The 14,742-nt window shown below is 41.7% G+C and overlaps 1 protein-coding gene across 3 annotated transcripts in view; it reads left to right on the top strand.

Annotated features, from left to right (window-relative positions):
- Positions 1 to 14,742, top strand: part of LOC138612546 (AP-3 complex subunit beta-2) — a 52,951-nt gene that overhangs the window by 26,239 nt on the left and 11,970 nt on the right. For 2 of the 3 annotated variants that reach the window (XM_069685865.1, XM_069685864.1), the window contains exons 10-23: positions 143 to 197; positions 300 to 371; positions 556 to 618; positions 722 to 854; positions 1,880 to 1,989; positions 2,141 to 2,317; positions 3,390 to 3,576; positions 3,901 to 4,031; positions 10,044 to 10,082; positions 10,776 to 10,890; positions 12,531 to 12,711; positions 12,866 to 13,028; positions 13,190 to 13,277; positions 13,472 to 13,581. In XM_069685865.1, coding sequence (XP_069541966.1) covers positions 143 to 197; positions 300 to 371; positions 556 to 618; positions 722 to 854; positions 1,880 to 1,989; positions 2,141 to 2,317; positions 3,390 to 3,576; positions 3,901 to 4,031; positions 10,044 to 10,082; positions 10,776 to 10,890; positions 12,531 to 12,711; positions 12,866 to 13,028; positions 13,190 to 13,277; positions 13,472 to 13,581 — 1,624 coding nt within the window. The remainder of the gene's footprint in view (positions 1 to 142; positions 198 to 299; positions 372 to 555; positions 619 to 721; positions 855 to 1,879; positions 1,990 to 2,140; positions 2,318 to 3,389; positions 3,577 to 3,900; positions 4,032 to 10,043; positions 10,083 to 10,775; positions 10,891 to 12,530; positions 12,712 to 12,865; positions 13,029 to 13,189; positions 13,278 to 13,471; positions 13,582 to 14,742) is intronic. The other variant, XM_069685866.1, reaches the window with a different exon arrangement.

The raw sequence follows: 14,742 nt of genomic DNA, 5'->3' as shown, positions 1-14,742 counted from the left end.
CAGGCTTAGGGTCATAGGCCTCTCCAGGGACAGAGTAGTAGTCAGGAAAGGCTAGAGACTAATCTGAATAAATTATTAAATTACATTAATCATATCCTACCTTTTCTCCATCAACCTCTCCTGTTTCTGTCTCTTCCTCCAGTGAAGTCCAGTATGTTGTTCTGCAGAACGTGGCGACGATGACGATTAAGAGACGGGTAAGCTACATATTTCTGATTGTTTGTGGAAGTTGATATAAAATGTCGACAGAGCTGCAGATTAACTGAGGTTTTCACTCCTCCTGTCTTCATGTTTCACAGGGGATGTTTGAACCATACCTGAAGAGTTTCTACATCCGCTCCACAGACCCGACTCAGATAAAAGTCCTCAAGGTTCTTTTTTATTCTATCTTTAATCTTAGCTCTGACTCAATGACAGACTATTGATTCCCTCAGCTCTGACGTATGTTGGTTGTGCGTATGGTATATTGCAGCATGTTTTGCCTATCCTCGATCAATTTAAACCCACTTATATTGAGGCATTATTATATTAAAAATATTTTTTTGTCTTATGCAGCTGGAGGTTCTCACCAATCTGGCCAACGAGACGAACATTTCCACCATTCTCAGAGAGTTTCAGGTACAGAGAAACAAAACCGTGGACGCTTTATGAAAAGTGAACTTTGTCTACAATCACAGGAACAAAATAAAAATTGTTTATGTGTCGCGGTTCTTTTTGGCAGACGTACATTAAAAGCATGGATAAAGACTTTGTGGCTGCCACAATCCAAGCCATCGGCCGCTGTGCTACCAACATTGGAGAGGTGAGGGACACGTGTCTGAATGGCCTGGTGCAGCTGCTGTCCAACCGAGACGGTGAGTATCTCTGTGTGATGCTATAGACAGAATTTAGGTGATACAAATTGCTGTTTTTTAATGTGATAATATCGAAGATCTCAGTTTCGTTCTCTTTGGCAGCACCTATGGTGATAAACGGTAATTGCAGGAGCACACTTGCCAGATATCCAGACAGTGTTGCATGTGTGACGTCCGCGGTTGGCTCCTGTTGTAACTCTTGATTTTCCTCGCTGACGGTCACTTTCCTTTTTACACTGTTTGCTTCATCTGAGCGTCGAATCTGAAGTTGTATCTGTAGTCATCGATCTTTTCTTTGTTTGTTCAGCCATAGTAGATTACTGTTTACTCACAACACTTGCAGAGAGCGGAAAAGCAGCCGCTTAGCTCCGCCTACCCTCTCTGGCAGACCAACCACTGCTGGGTGATGGAAAACACGACACTAACTGGGCGCCACATTTTTCTGTGAAACTCGCCACAGACACCCAGTCTGTAATAATGCAAATGCAAAGGCTTCCATCAGTGGGCCATAGGCTCAATCACCCTTGTGTTAATTCTGCGATAGAGAGTGACTTAACAGACATTTATTTACATGAAAATCTTCAAGATTAGCACTTTAAAATTAATTGCTCCTGCTATATTGCAATCGGTAAATTCTAAATTTTAATATTACCATATTTAGCACAGCGAAAAATTTAAAAGGAGAAAATATACATTTGTAGAATATTAGATAAGAATCTCGAAGACATCCAAATAAGCAGAAGAAAGAATTATTTTTAGTAACTTAATCTAATATGAAAATAAAGGGTGCGTCAGTTTACCTCCGCGGTTTAGGCGCATGCCCCATGTATAGAGGCTCAGTCCTTGAAGCAGCAGCCCCAGGTTTGACAGGTTTGACTACGACCCTTGGCTCTTTGCTGCATGCCCACTCTCTCCTATCTAATAAAGGCAAAAGCCAAAATAATAATCTTAAAAAAAAGAAAATAAAGACTTATTGAACATAACATTTATAATCTCAATGAGCTACTCTTCCTCCTGTTGCGCAGAGTTGGTCGTAGCTGAGTCGGTGGTGGTTATTAAGAAGCTGCTGCAGATGCAACCAGAGAAACACAGCGACATCATAAAGCACATGGCGAAACTCACAGACAACATCCAGGTGAGAGTCTCATTCACAAACTGCTGTCAATGTCAACAACAGCTGTACTTTTTGCTCTTAGCTATCCTTTTGGATCAGGAGTTACACCCCTGACTGGTACCAGAAGAGGTTCTTGCACACAACCGTTTCATGTGATTATAATTGTTCTCAGGTGCCGATGGCGCGGGCCAGTATCCTGTGGCTGATTGGAGAATATTGTGAACATGTTCCTAAGATCGCCCCGGATGTCCTGAGGAAGATGGCCAAGTCATTCACTAACGAGGAGGACATTGTCAAGCTACAGATCATCAATTTGGCCGCTAAGCTCTATCTCACCAACTCAAAACAGGTGTGACGGCATGTTTTTCTATCACTAGTATTGAAAAGGCTCCAAGCCTTGAACAACATTTTAAAGCAGACAGGTGTGCTCGGGTTTTAATATTGTAATTCTTTTTGAGAAACGTATTGCTCTTTTCAGACATTTCAGACACTGTTTCAACTGCTTCACCATTTACCTGTGATGGAGAAGTACTCAGATCTAATACTTGAGTTAAAGTAGCAATACCATAGAGTAGAAATACTCTGTAACAAGTAAAGTTCACAAGAAGTACTTTGGTAGATATATTTAGTTAGTATCCACCACTGGGATACATACTCTCAACATAGCAATTAGGGATGCACGATATTATCGGCACGTTATCGGTATCGGCCTAAAAATTAACTATCGGATACCGGCCAACGCTGATATCTGCCGATATAATTAACCGATAAAATAATGGGCTGCTGCATACTTGATTAAATGCCGGACCTCGGCGCAATGTCCCCGGCGCGAAGAAGACCTGCGCGGCGCAGCGTGATGACGTCACGTGTGTCTACCTGCAGCATGAGAGAGTTAGAAGCCAAAATGTCCGTGGTGTGGAAGTTTTTCAAAGTGTCCGAAATAGAGAGCAAAACTGCTATTTGCAATGACTGCTCAGCTTCGGTGATGCGAGGAGGAGCCAAGGCAAAGTCTTTCAACACTACAAACGTGATTAACCATCTCAAGACCCGTCACCCCGACCGTTGTAACAAATGTGATAAGAGTATCACCATTATACTGTACGCTAATTTCAATACAGAAGAGAGTTGATGATCTCTGCAATAAGGTGTGCGGGAAAAAAATATCAGTATCGGTATCGGTAATTGGCTAAATGAGTTGTAAAATATCGGCATATCGGATATCGGCAAAAAATCTAATATTGTGCATCCCTAATAGCAATGACATAAAAACCTACTAATTCACCCTAATTACTACCTTGTACCACCATACCAAGTATCAAGAACACCATATAAACAACCCACTACTTCACCAGAGTAACTACCTAGCAGTGGCCCACCAGATCCAGGAATCTCATCCTACTTCATTTCCCTTCTCCTCACAGACCAAACTATTGACGCAGTATGTTCTCAACTTGGCCAAGTATGACCAGAACTACGACATCCGCGATCGGGCGAGATTCATTCGCCAGCTCATTGTGCCCACCGAGAAGAGTGGAGCTCTCAGCAAGTACGCTAAGAAACTGTTCCTCGCCCTCAAACCTGCACCGGTGCTCGAGTCTCCCTTTAAAGGTACAGTACCATTTAAAATATTGCTCACAACTCCAGAACTTTCCATCATGTTTTCAAGTTTTCTTCAGTATGAATATAATAAGGTGATAGTTTTCTGTACATCTACTGGTATACTGGAAACAGAAACTGCTAATAGCTAATTCTGTGCAGCGCTAATTAACTAAATGACTCAACTGCAACATTGTACTTCCTGTTAACATCACTTAAAGCCCCAACATTACAGGAATTGTAGTCCAAAAAATATAAGTATCCACCGCATAAAAGAATAATAAAAGAAGTAGATGAACTTCGCATTAATACACTTTTTTTCTTGCACTGTTGCAGATCGAGACCACTTCCAGTTGGGTTCTTTGTCCCACTTGCTGAATGCCAAGGCCGGCGGCTACCAGGAGTTGCCTGACTGGCCTGAAGCCGCCCCAGACCCCTCCGTGCGCAACGTGGAGGTGAAGGAGTCTGTGCGTGCAGTGGGAACAGTAACATACAGAGACACAGGGGCCCTCTGGGCTCTCCAGGGGCCCCAAATGGTGGAGGGGAGCGACGGTTGCTCCTGCCCCAGAGCAGTGCCTCAGAGGGGCCGGACAGAGTCACCCAAGCTTCACATCCAATATAACATTAACTCCAATATAACATTGATTCCTCTCTCACTGGCCATCTTTCATTCATTAGCATTAACAGCTCATTGCTAACATGCATCCTTTTTGGCCTCCATCTGTCTGCAAACGGATGCTGCTTGACAACAGCTCCCCCCCTCCATGCAGGAGAATGAGTCTCAAAGGAGAAAAGAGGATTAGAGCCTCTATTTAGAAACCTCTGATTCACCGTGAAAACTTGTAGTGAACTCCTCACCCTCTCTGCTGCACTTGCTTCTGTTTGGCAGCAGCACACTCGCCCCGTCCAGGTGATTCCTCACCAGTGTTTGAGCCAATAGCACATGCGATTCAGAAAGGAACATTTTTAGAAGCTAGAGTTTTCTCTTCAAATCAATATCAACAGCAGTAAACTACACCTCCTGTAGTCCCTGATAGAGATCTAAATCTACAATAATATCATGATTCGGTAATCAGTGTGAAAGACCAGTTTTACTCTTCGGGACTACAGCGAAACAAACTTGAATTCAATCACAGTTTTTTAAGAGTACGCAATCCTTTCCTCCGTAGAGCATCGTCCCTTCTCACCAGATTCCCTCCTCTTCTTCTCCATGCCATTCCCTCCATGTGCCATCGGTTCACAACCAACAATGTGATCTGATGAAGACACAAATCAAAACTTGAGTCACTTCTGTGTCAAAATCAAGACGTAACTCATAAAACCACTTGATTTAAAATGCTCGGAGTGACCTCAAGACTTGATTTTGTCTTCGTATTTGTTGATTATTGTTATAATAGTGAAGATTTTCTAACTCACAGCTCGATGTTTCATACCCAGTTTTAACTTATCGTTTACTTGTGATGCAGATTTCAAGATGAGGCCTCAGGTGCATTGCCTTTTAACTCTGATTCGGCCGGTGGTGCACAAGAGAAATGCTCATTAAAGACCATACCAGCAGTTTCAGCCGGCTAATAAGCAGATTAGTTACATTACTGTCGTCTGTTTTCGACCGTTGTCCAAAGCATTTAATTTACATCTAATTCGATTCCCCGCCCTCCGGGCAGATATCTGTTTCCTCTGCAGAGGATTGATGCTTGCTTCAGAGAGCCTTTCCCTCACAGTGAACAGTTTCTTGCCTTCACTTTGTTATCAGAGTGACTTTACATCGTGAGGAAATCCAGCTGTTAGCAGGCGATGTTTTGTTCTCTGGTGCTGCATTCAAAGATGCTCCGACATCATTTTCTTACAGCAATCCTACTAACTAGAACAAGGTTTGCAAAAGCATACCCCAATTTGACTTCCCTTGTTGTGGTCATGCAGGAATCAAACAACATTAGCTTGTGACGTAATGTGTTGCAGATGCTCATTGACCGCAAGTTGATCTAGTTCTTGCCCAGACAAACTCGTGTTGGTTTGATCTTTGCTCACAGTTTTCAAACTGGAATAACAAGGACGCTTTTCAGTAATGATCTGCTAACTGACCAAACTCAATTGTATTATTTTAGGTCTCTAAAATGCAAAATGAATGATACTTTTAACAATTAAGTTTAAGTAGATATTACATTTGGATGTATTATGTCTCTGCTTTGTCTTGCATCCATCAGGCCAGGATCATTCAATTATTCTCTGTAGTTGTTTTTCAGACTTAAAGTTGAGACATGGCAGGATTTAAGATCACGTAAAAAAATGCAAATTATGATTTGGAAAAAAAGGTTTATTCTAAAGTGTTTACAAGTGGAAAAACTACAGAAGCATATTGCAATCACTGCAAAAAAAACTGCTCCAAATTAGCGAAATGATTCAAAACCCTGCGAGAGGCACCTGCACACACTAAGGTTGCTCCCTGCATGGAGTCATCAAACTAACAACATTACCATCTATATTAAAGGCACCAGTATCTCCCAGTGTCTCAACCCCAAACCAAAATAAAACAGGTGGGACATGCTCGCTTACATTAAATCAATCTTTCGTGTAATGAGAGCTGATCGCAGGATTTTGAAGTATCTCGTTAATTCAGAAAAACAAAGCAGATTTTTTTTTCTCAAACTGTGCAAAACGCTTCCTTAAATATACACCAGAGTAACGCTACATATTGATTTGAGGCTGATCCCTCATAAAATGATGGTCCCAATAACTAATAACTACGAGGTATAACAACCCTCCCCCCAACCTCTTTTAGCTTAAACCACCTGCTGCGACTGAAAGTAACTTGTTAGGATGCAAGTAGAGAACCTAAAAATTTGGGATGCACGATATTGGATTTTTTGCCAACAGCCGATATGCCGATATTTTACAACTCATTTAGCCGATTACCGATATTTTTTTCCCGCACACCTAATTGCAGAGATCATCAACTCTCTTGTGTATTGGAATTAGCGTATAATGGTATAGTATAATGGTAGTATAATGGTGATACTCTTATCACATTTGTTACAACGGTTGGGGTGACGGGTCTTGAGATGGTTAATCAAGTTTGTAGTGTTGAAAGACTTTGCCTTGGCTCCTCCTCACATCACCGAAGCTGAGCAGTCATTGCAAATAGCAGCTTTGCTGTCTATTTTGGACACTTTGAAAAAACTTCCACACCACGGACATTTTGGCTTCTAACTCTCTCATGCTGCAGGTAGACACATGTGATGTCATAATGCTGCGCCGCGCAGGTCTTCTTCGCGCCAGGGACATTGTACTGAGGTCGGGCATTTAATCAAGTATGCAGCAGCCCATTATTTTATCGGTTAATTATATCGGTGGATATCGGCGTGTTGGCCGATATCCGATAGTTCATTTTTAAGCCAATATCAGCCGATACCGATAATGTGCCGATAATATCGTGCATCCCTACTAAAAATATTTAAATAAGATGAATAAGTTGTTGAATTGTTAAAACTTCTGCAACTCCAAATGCTTAAAGCGCCAACGCAAACTGGACCAACACTTCTGATGCAAGAGAAAAAAGAGACAAAGTTCAAACATTAATAATCCCAGGATCACAGTCTCATGAAATAATTAAAGATAATTAATAGCGGCAAATAACATCAAAGCAGTTATTTAACTCTTTTATTGGGAATGTGGGATCTCAAGTATGTCTCAGATCTCTGCCAGTTTTAATTCAAAGTGTAATTAATGGATGAAAATGGACAATGGACTCCTTGTAGGGGGGAAACCTTGCGTGTGCTTTGAAAGTGACCAGCAATGATGTCAAATATACTTGATTTCTAGTAGAAGAGCACAAATAAGCAGAAACTCCTGGTATGATCCTTCAGTTGAGTCGCTCAGAAGCCTCTCTGGGTCATTATCAACCTGAGTGACCCGTTACATCCTCTCATGTTGTGGCTGTAGAAGCTGCGAGGGTCAGTGGATCCTCTGAAGCCCCGACCTCTCTAACAGGCTCTCCCTCTGCACATTACGCATCTCCACAGATAGAGGAAGTCGTAACCACCAGCGAGGGGCGGATCGGCTTGCTAGGAGACTGGCGAGAGGTGCCCCCTCCTCGGTTTGAGAGTGCGGTGGTGTTTGTTTGATGACTGCGCTCTCTTTCCTCTATAAAACCTCTTTCTGGTTGTCATCATGCAGTAACTGATGATGATCAAGCTGACAAGATAAGATTAACGTGATTGGACTCTGAATCAGTGCAGATTAGCCGAGGATAAACATGGCAGCTGTTTTTTGTCCCTCAAGTGAAGAGAGATTATTCTTAATCCTCTTTAAAGAGATACAAATGGAGAATTTAAGACATAAAATAAGAGTTGGTGCTAAAACTTAAAGGCAAAGCTGATTCAAGTAGCAAATTACACCAGTCTGAAGGATTAGAAAGCTGAGCTTGACAATTTATTCTTCCCCTTAGACACAAAAGTCTCAGTGCAAAGTCCATCTACTTTCCAGTCCTGGAGCTTTGTACATGTAGCAAAGTGGACATAACCACTGACATCACCCGTCGGTTCGTGGGCTGCTGTTTTAAAGCTTTCATTTTGCCGTTTTGTCTGTTGCCATCTTGGTTTTCTAAAGACAGAAGTGACCGTTATTGGACGAGAGGAAGGATAATATTGGTTGCTGTGGAATGTGTCAATCACAAGGTAGCCACGCCCTTAAGCACACCCTTCTTTATCATCTATTTTGTTCTGAATGGGAGCATGAATTTACAAAGTGAAGATCATGAGGTATTGAAGAAGACTTGAAACAAAACCGTACATTTATCAGGAAAATGTTTTCTGAGTTAATAAATCATCTGAGACGTAGGCTCGTTTTTTGTAAACTTCTAAACAACTTATTTTTGCATCCAGTGGAGTCGCCCCCTGCTGGCCGTGGAAAGACAGCTGGTTTATGGCGCTTCTGCATCAGCTTAACTTGTCGGTTTAAACTCTAGTTTCAAGTTTTCTTCAACACAGCATGATGTTCTTTTGTAAATAATGCTCCTATTTAAAGTTATAATCTGAAAGATCTCAGTTTCTTTTTCTTTGGATTTTCACTTATTTTTGAAGTTGTATCTGTAGTCATCGATATTTTCTGGTTTGTTCAGCCATAGTAGTTTACTGTTTACTCGCAACACTTCGCCTACACTCTCTGGCAGACCAACCACTGCTGGCTGATGGAAAACAAATCACTAACTGGGCGCTGCTGTCATTTATTCCAGCGAAAGTCGCCACAGACACTCAGTCTGTGATACTGCAAATGCAAGCGTTACAGACTGGGTGTCTGGCTTTCATCAGCAGGTTACCTCATTGGCTGATAGATAGTGACTTAACAGACATTTATTTACATGAAAATCTTCGAGATTGTCGCTTTAAAGGTGAAAAGACAATAACGCAGGTTATACTTAAGGACGTGATTATGTGTGATTGCTGAGCTGGTACCAGGCCGAGAGATGTAGCAATAGGTATCCACCCTCTTGTCCAAATATGGTCATTTCTGGCTGCAAAAAAACAAGATGGCAACGCCCTAAAAGACGAACCCAAGGCTTCAGAATGATCGTGCACAAACCAATGGGTGATGTCACAGTGGTTGCGTTCTTCTCTTATAAAGTCTATGGCTTTCAGCACATCCCATGGTCTTCATGAGCAGAGGAAATTTGCTAAGATTATGACATTATTCTGAGCTAAGGATGTTGAGAGTGGAGGTTCATTCTTTAACTAAAAACCAGTTGACGAGCGAGTCTCCACTCAAGGTCCACTTACCGTCTTATTTACGCTTTAGTTAAAATCCTATATGTGTTGAGAATTATACAGATTATAAACTCTACAATTTCATGACTTAATAAATTCTGCTTTTACAACATGGCATGGCCTACAGCTCCAGAACAAGCGAGTTACTGGACCTTGAGTTGAGATTGTTTCCTCTTCTGCACCTCTTTGGTCTCACGTGAAATTTGTGACACGGTTTGTGGTTGTGTCACAAATGTTGTTGTGCGATCCTGAGTGATGTGATTTCGTCCTCCATGACGGCTTTCCCCCCCTCTCCCGATCCGTCCTCATTTAACTCATTTGAACCCATGCTGCTACAACATCCTGCTTTGTCACTGATGAAGACATTTATACTAAATGCATTGTTGTGTATTTTGTTTAGTAAGTAGTAATGTTAACGTTGACTTTTTATTTCTTTATTTTGATATATTTAACTATATATTTAAGTTATATTGGAGTGTATAGATTAAAACAATACTCGCTACATAACTGCCAGATATTGTGGTAAATACGTGTACTGTGATAAATCTGGGGTTGATTTCTGTCTCTGTGTTTTCAGAACTGTTCTCACACGTCTTCTCTTTAGACCCAGAAACCTTCCTGTGCCTGTTTCTCTTGCTTTCCTGACGTTTTTCTAAAATCTTCCCTTCTTTTTCCTTTTCTCACCTCCATCCCAATCTTTTTCTTTTCTACATCTGCCAGGTTTTTACGCTGCTTGAAAGAGTCACAACACTAACGAGTGTGAGTCAGTTAGCGGCAAAGAGCCCAACTCCTTTAGCCTCAACACCCACATAACGGCAAAACCCGAGTGCTTTTTGACACCCCGCCTAACGTAGTCGCTGTTCTGTGCTTAGCTCAGCCAAAGCTACCCGAAACACAGCACCCTCTTCCTCGGTCTCTACCATTAAAGAAGTGATTCTTTTAGCAGCACGCGTGCTCCTCTGACACGTCGAGATGCATTAGCAGCCTTGTGGGTTTTAAATGGGGTTTGGAGACGTCCACACTCATTAGCTGATGGTTCTGGCTAATGAGTTTGGTCACAGAGAGAGCGAGACAGATGGCCTGTTTTTTAGCGTGTGGGAGGATGGTCACGGCTCCTCGAAGACATCACTTCTCTTAATGGAAACGCTCCCTGTATTAAAAGAAAAGCCTTTCTGCAACTGGTCATGAAGGCATCCCCTGGTGCTGACATCTATCTGTGCAAAAAAAAGAAGGAAAAGCTTCGTACAAGCGTTACTGTCTGTACTGAATCTGTTGTCTGACTGTCAGATCTAAAAGCAGATCTGACCGCTGGCTTTATTTGGCTGCATCACGCCCAGGCAGAGGCATTCATGGCCATGCTACTGTAATCTGCCCACGTCTCTGCTGCTGTCTGAGGGGTTTTTTTCCATCCGAGGCAGAGCCGAAGGCTGACTGTTTGAACTCTGCTTCCAGGTGCCTGAATGGACCAAATGCAGCAGCCGAGAGAAGAGGAAGGAGAAGAAGGTGGAGAAGCCGTTCTACTCGGACTCAGAGGGCGAGTCGGGGCCGACGGAGTCAGCCGACAGTGGTAACTTTAGAGAGCTGCTGGCTGGTTGTCCTCTTTGTCAAACAAGTGTCCACCACATGTTTTTGTATGTCTGGGTATGATATTTTAGCTCATTAAGCTAGTGGGAAAAAATGAGACATAACCATCGTCCATTAATGGATAAAGCCTCCATCCATTATCTATACCGCTTATCCTGTTAAGGTTCGCGGGGGCCCGGAGCCGATCTGGAGCCTCTCATAGGCTGAGAGGCGGGAGAAAACCCTGGACTGGTCGCCAGTCCATCACAGGGCTGACACACAGAGACAGACAACCTTTCACGCTCACATCTGCACTTACAGGCAATTTAGAGTCACCAATTAACCTAGCGAGCATGTCTTTGGACTGTGGGAGGAAGCCGGAGTACCCAGAGGGAACCCACACATGCAAACTCCACACAGAAAGGCCCACTTTGTCCGAACCAAGATTCGAACCAGGAACCTTCTTGCAACAGCGCTAACCGCTGCACCACCATGCAGGCCCCCTTCCTGTGGATAAAGACTCTCTAATTCAAATTCCTTATTATTGTTAACAAGTCCTTTGAAAAGACAGAACCAAATCATTTGTTAGGTCATGTTTCAATTACTTTTTTCTTCTCGTTATGTCCAGCTGAAATTTTAAGTGTTAAAAAAGTCGGCCTACACAGGTTTTCAGTTTTATTATAAATATATACTAGAACATTTACAGCTGGGTTTCCTGAGTCAATTGACTATCACATTTGACTATAAAAATTTAACTTTTAAGACATTTGATTATAAAAACTTTAACTTTTAAGACATTAAAAATTTAACTTTTAAGACATTTGATTATAAAAACTTTAACTTTTAAGACATTTGATTATAAAAACTTTAACTTTTAAGACATTAAAAATTTAACTTTTAAGACATTTGATTATAAAAATGTTAACTTTTAAGACATTTGACTACAAAACTTTTCATTATATAACTTTAACTCTAAAACATTTGATTATAAAGTTTCAACATTTTTTCCAACACGCTAAATAAGTCCATTTACAGTCCATTTATTCAACATGCTTTCGTAATATACAAATCACGGTGTCCATTAATCAGTCCAAAATATGAAACATAAATGCATAAACTCAGGTTAGATACACCTCGACACTATCCTAGCCTCCATTGGCACACCTGCCTGCAATTACCTGGAGCCTTAGCGTTATGCACGTAAACCCAGGCTCTACCCAGTGTTCGGTTACACAGTGTCTCATGGCAGGATAAAATAAACACAAAATAAAAACCACAGTTTGTCTTTCACTGTCATTGTCAACTTCTGCAAAATTATTATTTAAATATAAAAAATATTTATAAGCTGTAGCTCAGAATTGTCTCTCTAATCTCTGCCTTTAGTCATTTTTGTTATTCGTGCGCCGCATAAAATTTAACAATTTGAGCTGTGCTGCTCCGTCTTTTTTATTGTAACGTGTCCCTGGAGAAACATCAATAATACAAGACTATTGGTGAATGCCGAGGGGAAACAGAAGTTAAGAAGTTACTTTAGATGTAACGCTTTCATTATTCCAGTGGGTTTGATCATGATTCTTTTTTACTTAACTGAACTAAAACTAAACTAAAATAACTGACCTGTAAACCTGATTCTGTCCCCTTCAGAGTCGGACTCTGCCAGCGGCTCGGAAAGTGGCAGCGGCAGCGAGGAGAGCGGCTCAGGATCAGAGAGCGAAGAGAGCGAGGAGGGCTCTGAGTCTGAGGAAGAGGAGGAGGAGGAGGAGGAGGTAAAGGACAAGAAGAAGAAAAAGAAGGAGTTAAAGAAGCCGGTGCAAGAAAGCGAAAGGTAGCACATAATCCAACCTTTTAAAAAGATTTTTGCAAATACCTGTTCATACTTTATTTTGAGATGTACTTCTATTATAAATCAGACTTCTGATATTCGGTTTCATCCCTTATCATAACATAACGGGACCTCCAAACATTGCTTTCCTTTCCAGTGAGCAGAGCAGCGAAGAGGAGAGGAAGCACGCGAGGAAGAGCAAACCACGAAAGAGCGACTCAGAGTCTGAATCTGAGGAGGAGGACGAGAGCGAGTCTGAAAGCAGCCCCTCCGAGTCTGAAGAGTCTGAGTCTGAGGCAGAAGTCAAGAAGAAAAAAAAGGTTAAAAAAATGTTACATTTAGGTCAGAAAGACATCGAAACTAAATCTAAAACTGCATTCCTGTCATTGACTTCTGGACCACATCTTCCTGGATTCAGGCTGCACACAGTGACGTAAAAATCTGCACCTTTTCATGTCAGTTTTCTGTCATCTCCTCCCAGGCAGCTGAGTCCAAACCTCCTTCTAAGCCCGTCAAGAAAGAAAGCAAGAAAGAGAAGAAAGAAATGTCTCTGCTCGACCTTGACGACTGTGAGTTGTTTCATCTGTGTAAGCTCTGACAGAAAGTGCTGAAGTATTGATCCTACCTCAGTAGTCAAAGTCAGTCGACAAGGACGATTATTTCTAAAAATCACAGATAGCAGCTCGTCTGGTTGTCAGGGAACTATATAAAAAAGTGCTTGAAGAGATGATAGATGTTCTTACACTCTCTTCTTATCTCCTAGTTGAACCCACTCCGTCTCCTCAAGTCACACCCGTAAACACCTTCCTGTCCAACAGCCTTGTGACCGACCTGGAGGGACTATCTTTGTCTGACTCTGTTCTCTCTCCAGCAGTGAGTACTTCACGTATCTCCCACCTTCCTGAGTATCTTCACTCCATCAGACAAATGCTTAACTGTGCGGCCTCCTCCTGTCCAAGCGTGCAGTTGTGGGTTCATTTAAATGTTTTTAATATGTATTTGTTGCATTTCTCTGCTAGGGAGGTGGGCATGAGTCACACCACTTCTATATTGTTGCACCAAACCTCGATGTTAGTGTCCTCTCTGAATTGACAGGCTGAAAAATCTTACTAGGATTGTCTGGATAGTTTAAAGGATGGATAAGAATATAACGTTTTCAAAATATAAATAAGGAAATCTCAATATTTAACACATCAGATAAGGCTTTGTCCAGGACATAACATGAAGCTCTCAGTCCCTTGTCAAAGTCATCCTAGTGGTACACAACTCCTATACCGTAACATACAGTATATAAATTGTACCGGAACATAAGAAGTTAAGTTATTTCAACACTATCTGAATTTATTTTCATTTGAAACACATTCAAAACAAACACAAATTACAGCCTTCCATCTGTTTTCACCGTGACGAGTTTGCAATCCTGCTAGCTACCGGAGCGGTAGTTGAGATCAGCCTACGATAGCGTTGATTGTTTTGAGGATAGCGGCTGCTCTGCCGATCACGACGCCGCATGTCCGTGACAAAGTTTTAGTTAGATTATAGCGCCATCGTCCTAAAATACCTCTCTGCATTTCATGCTGGTATATTGGTTGCACCGGCACATAGGACGCAGCCCACTTTTTAGATGAAAAATATGTATTAAAAGTGCGTCTTATACACCGAATTTTACTGTTATGTCTTTTAATGAACACAATATGAGAAGCTGACACTGGGTGAAAAACCATTACAAAATTGGGCAACAAGATTGGGGAGAGTATCTGTGTTTTTTTTACTTTAATGCCCATTAAATAGTTTGTTTCTGTCAGTGGCAGCGTGTTTCTGACTGCACACACACTAATGACACAGATATAATCTTAAGATCGGACTTTTGATGGCTCTTAAATGTATATTGGACCTAATAGCTCAGGCTGTGAAGATTCAAGAGCAATTTAAAGCTTGTGTGATCCTCCAGATACAAGTGTCAACAGTTTGAAAAGGTCTTTGAGGGTCTGACGGCATCATTAGACCTGGATTTCGCACTTCTGCAATGCAGCG

Source organism: Semicossyphus pulcher, unplaced genomic scaffold (genome assembly GCF_022749685.1).
Source record: "Semicossyphus pulcher isolate SPU_LCO1_2020_fin unplaced genomic scaffold, fSemPul1.0.p SCAF_8, whole genome shotgun sequence".
Taxonomy (NCBI): Eukaryota; Metazoa; Chordata; class Actinopteri; order Labriformes; family Labridae; genus Semicossyphus; species Semicossyphus pulcher.
The sequence above is the reverse complement of the archived record's forward strand: the minus strand, read 5'-3'. Positions and strand labels throughout refer to the sequence as shown.